This window comes from Pygoscelis adeliae, unplaced genomic scaffold (genome assembly GCF_000699105.1).
Source record: "Pygoscelis adeliae isolate BGI_AS28 unplaced genomic scaffold, ASM69910v1 Scaffold917, whole genome shotgun sequence".
NCBI classification, from domain to species: Eukaryota; Metazoa; Chordata; class Aves; order Sphenisciformes; family Spheniscidae; genus Pygoscelis; species Pygoscelis adeliae.
Window position 1 is genome coordinate 124338 of NW_008825097.1, and position 3530 is coordinate 127867.

Here is a 3530-nt window from a genome sequence, read left to right on the forward strand (position 1 = left end):
GGTGAGAGGAGACCTTGTTAACGACTCACACCGCCCCCAGCGACGCATTTATCCTCTCTTTTCATCAGCTTTTTCATTTAAGGTAAGGGTAGTTAAAGCAGGCCACTTCCGAAGATGGGAATGAGGGCTAATTAAGGAAACAATTTAAAGTCCACAGGCTGCATTATTATAGAAGGAGCTGCCTCTAGCAAGGGGCAAAGGCTCATTCACAGCACTGGGAGCAGGGCCTCTTACCAGGAGTCTGTTGTAGGGGTCTGTAGACACATTGCAGACATGTTTTTGTGTCTTCACTTTCCTCTTGGACGGAAATAATCTATTAGCGTTAGGGACCTAGGAGCCGGTAGGGGACTTCTGTGGGACCCACAAGGCAACAAAGGGAAACTGAGGCAAAGAAAAATGGAAGGGCTTTCACAAGGACTGCCAGATTTGCACCAAAAAAATCAAAGACAAAACGAAACCCTTTTTCCCTGTGTCTTACGGGGTGTCAGTTGCAACAGCTGTAGATAAAACCCAAAATCTACCTTGATTTTATGACTTTCGGTGTGACTTTTGTCCTTCACCTCTAATTCTCAACACTTAGCCTGAAGTCAAGTTGAGCACCAAAGAAAATATATAGGGCTGAAGAAAGCGCAGACTGTATCAGGAACAAGACTATGTCAGCTACTATGATTTTTTTTCTTTTCAACGCAGCGACCTGCGAGATGCTGTATCCAGAGCCCTCGGTAACGTTGGCAGAGTTTATGCCAGAATCGGCAAATTCCAGCAAGCTATTGACACGTATGTAAAATTAGTAACAGAAAAGGCATAAGGTGGTATTTTGAATTAAATAGATGATGTCTTTTCAGTTTGTTTATTCATACCGCTAGCAAAGGGGGCTGTGAAATTTTTCATAACAACAGTACCTGGAACCCTTTGTTTATAGAATCAGTGGTTGAAATTATAACTGCACCTAGTGAGATTCAGTAAGTGCCTGCCTTTCTTACTCTCTGCTTGAAGTTGGGAGGAGAAGATTCCAATGGCAAAATCCAGCCTGGAGAAGACCTGGCTGTTCCATGAAATTGGCCGATGTTACCTCGAGCTGAATGAAGCTGGAGCAGCCCAAAATTACGGACAGAAGTCCCTGCAGTCAGCAGACGAAGAGGGAGATGCCGAGTGGCAACTCCATGCTACTGTACTTGTGGCACAGGCACAAGGTAAAGGCGTTAGTACAAATTTCGCTCTAAGGATGGAGACAGCCTGTCCGTTCAGCATCTTAGTGAAAACATCTCTGTGATTTAACAGCCAAAGTAACTGTTCAGATCAAGACCTCTTATCGGAGACTTGCTTGATTAACTATTGTTGTTCTCTTGATCTTGTGTTAAAGTAGATGTTTTCATTTGACTTACAGTAAAACTAAAGGATTACTGGTCTGCAATCATGAACTTTGAAAAAGCACTTGAGAAGGCAAAGCTTATTCACAATGAAGCTGCTCAAAAGGCCATCATTATTGTAAGTGGCTCGTTGCAAAGAGGAGAGAAGCTTGGGGCAGCATCAATAAGTCAGCTGTAACTATTGTCTGGTGTCCTGTGAATTGAGAAAACATCACTACATAGCTAGGGTGTTAAGAGGGGGAAAATGCAGCCTCTGAAGCAGTTTACATATTAAAAGTTATGAAACCTCCTGGCTCAGAAAACTTAACCCCAGTTTTGAACCAGTCCAACATATAGAAGGGTGGAGCCCTAGCCCTGCTCAGGTCAAGCGAAAATTTTCTTTTGACCTCCCTGGGGCAGGGATTTCACACAGAGAATAATACAGCGGTGCCTTCTCTGCGTTCAGTTGCTATCAGCTGCTGATCACAGCTCACCCTTTTCTGGCCTCTCCAAAATGTCCCAGAGAAACCACTTTGCATCAGACCATGCAAGAACATCTCGGTGTGGCCAGTGACCCACGGCAAAGCAGCCTGCGTGTTCTGGTAGCCTGCCTTCATTGACCCGACAGCGGGTTGTGGGTGATCTGACCGCACCCGGCTTGCCAGGCAACAGTTACAGCACAGACACCTACCTGTTTGGTGATTGATCCCCCATGGGTGTCCAGAGCTCAGGCAGAGCCTGTTCTCCTGCCGGAAGAAAAATGATAGTGTGAGAGATGGCATCTTCAGGGGAGGGGACATGTGATAAGGGATACTAACAGGCAGGAATCACTGCAGGGAGAAGTGAAGCATGTTGTTGCAGAGAGTTTTACGGAAGGGAAGGAGCAGGTAACAATAGCAGAGATCAAAAGAAAACAGGGAAAACTTAGGTATGTAACTGCATTTCTAGAGCTTTTTATTAACAAGCCGTATCACTTTCAGGCCTTAGATGATGTGAGCAAAAGCTTCATCGAAGAGCTGAACAAAAGAAGAGAAGAACCGACAGTTTACTCTCTTAAAGGTAGTGGTCATTTAGACCTCCGCACCCCGTAAATATAAAAATTCTCCACTTTCTTTTTCTGGAGCACAGACCGAGGGATGGGAACAAAGCACCCCATTCCCTGGTAGCAAGCATCCAAATTTCTGGCCCATGTTGCACCCTCCGTACTAGTCCACGGTAGCAGGAATTAATTTATATGTGAAGCCATAGGGTAGTTATAATTTGTGGCTTCGGTTTTTTTGGTAGTGAAAGTTTAAACTCGAGCTGGTATAAACCAAAGTAAGTGATGTCAACGAAGCCTTGATAACAGTGAAGGAGCCTGGTTTCACTCTTCGGTGCCATCCATTTAAAAAACTGCTTTTAGTAACACTGAAAGCCGCTCCAGTGCCCAGAACGAACGCGGTCAGTAGCAAAATGCGACTGTAAAAGTGACTGTGAGTAAGTGAGATCCGTAGTGTTGAGGCCTTCAAAAACATCGGCTGCATCTTAGAACTCACGTAGTATAAAAGTACGGATTTCCTTGCAAGTATTGAATCGAAATCTCCGTCGAAGCACGGCGTCCTGACCGCTGCGCTCTCGGCCTGCCCGTGCCCATCTCGGGGCTATGTCGAGCCCGAGCAGGAGATGGCAGCACTTCCCTCCCCTCCGTCCCCGGTGCCCGGTGCTGCCGACCTGCTGTCGGGTCCAGACGCGGCGATGTGCCTGCCACAGCTCCCGGTCCCCGTTCACCTCGGGCCATGCAGCTCAGCACCGTACGTCGCCAGCAAACCGAGTCTTGTGAGAGAGAAAATAGAGGAGAGCTTTCTTACTGTGGTGCCGGAGGGCAGGGGTCTTTCTTTTTTTGTGCCCTACTGATTTCTCAGTGCTGGAACTTGGTTTAAGTTTGCTTTTTCCTCCCCAGATTATGACTTCAGCAGTGAAAACACAAAAGACGACGACTTCGAGAAGTTCAGAGAGAGAGAGGAACGTGAACAACGCGCAGAGAATCAAGACGACGAAAAGCAGAAAGAAGATGCCGGGAACTATAAAGAACACGGGAACAGTCAAGAAGGTGGAAACGAACAAGAAAATAAAGAGGAGGAGGAGGAGGAGGAGGAGAGCGAAGGGGAAGAGAAGAGACGAGACAGGAAGGAGAAACGGCGG

The 3530-nt window shown here is 46.6% G+C and overlaps 1 protein-coding gene across 1 annotated transcript in view; it reads left to right on the plus strand.

The window, feature by feature from the left end:
* Positions 1–3530, plus strand: part of TTC25 (tetratricopeptide repeat domain 25) — a 19501-nt gene that overhangs the window by 13293 nt on the left and 2678 nt on the right. The window contains exons 8-12 of the mRNA XM_009327023.1: positions 691–777; positions 997–1193; positions 1388–1488; positions 2330–2408; positions 3289–3526. Coding sequence (XP_009325298.1) covers positions 691–777; positions 997–1193; positions 1388–1488; positions 2330–2408; positions 3289–3526 — 702 coding nt within the window. The remainder of the gene's footprint in view (positions 1–690; positions 778–996; positions 1194–1387; positions 1489–2329; positions 2409–3288; positions 3527–3530) is intronic.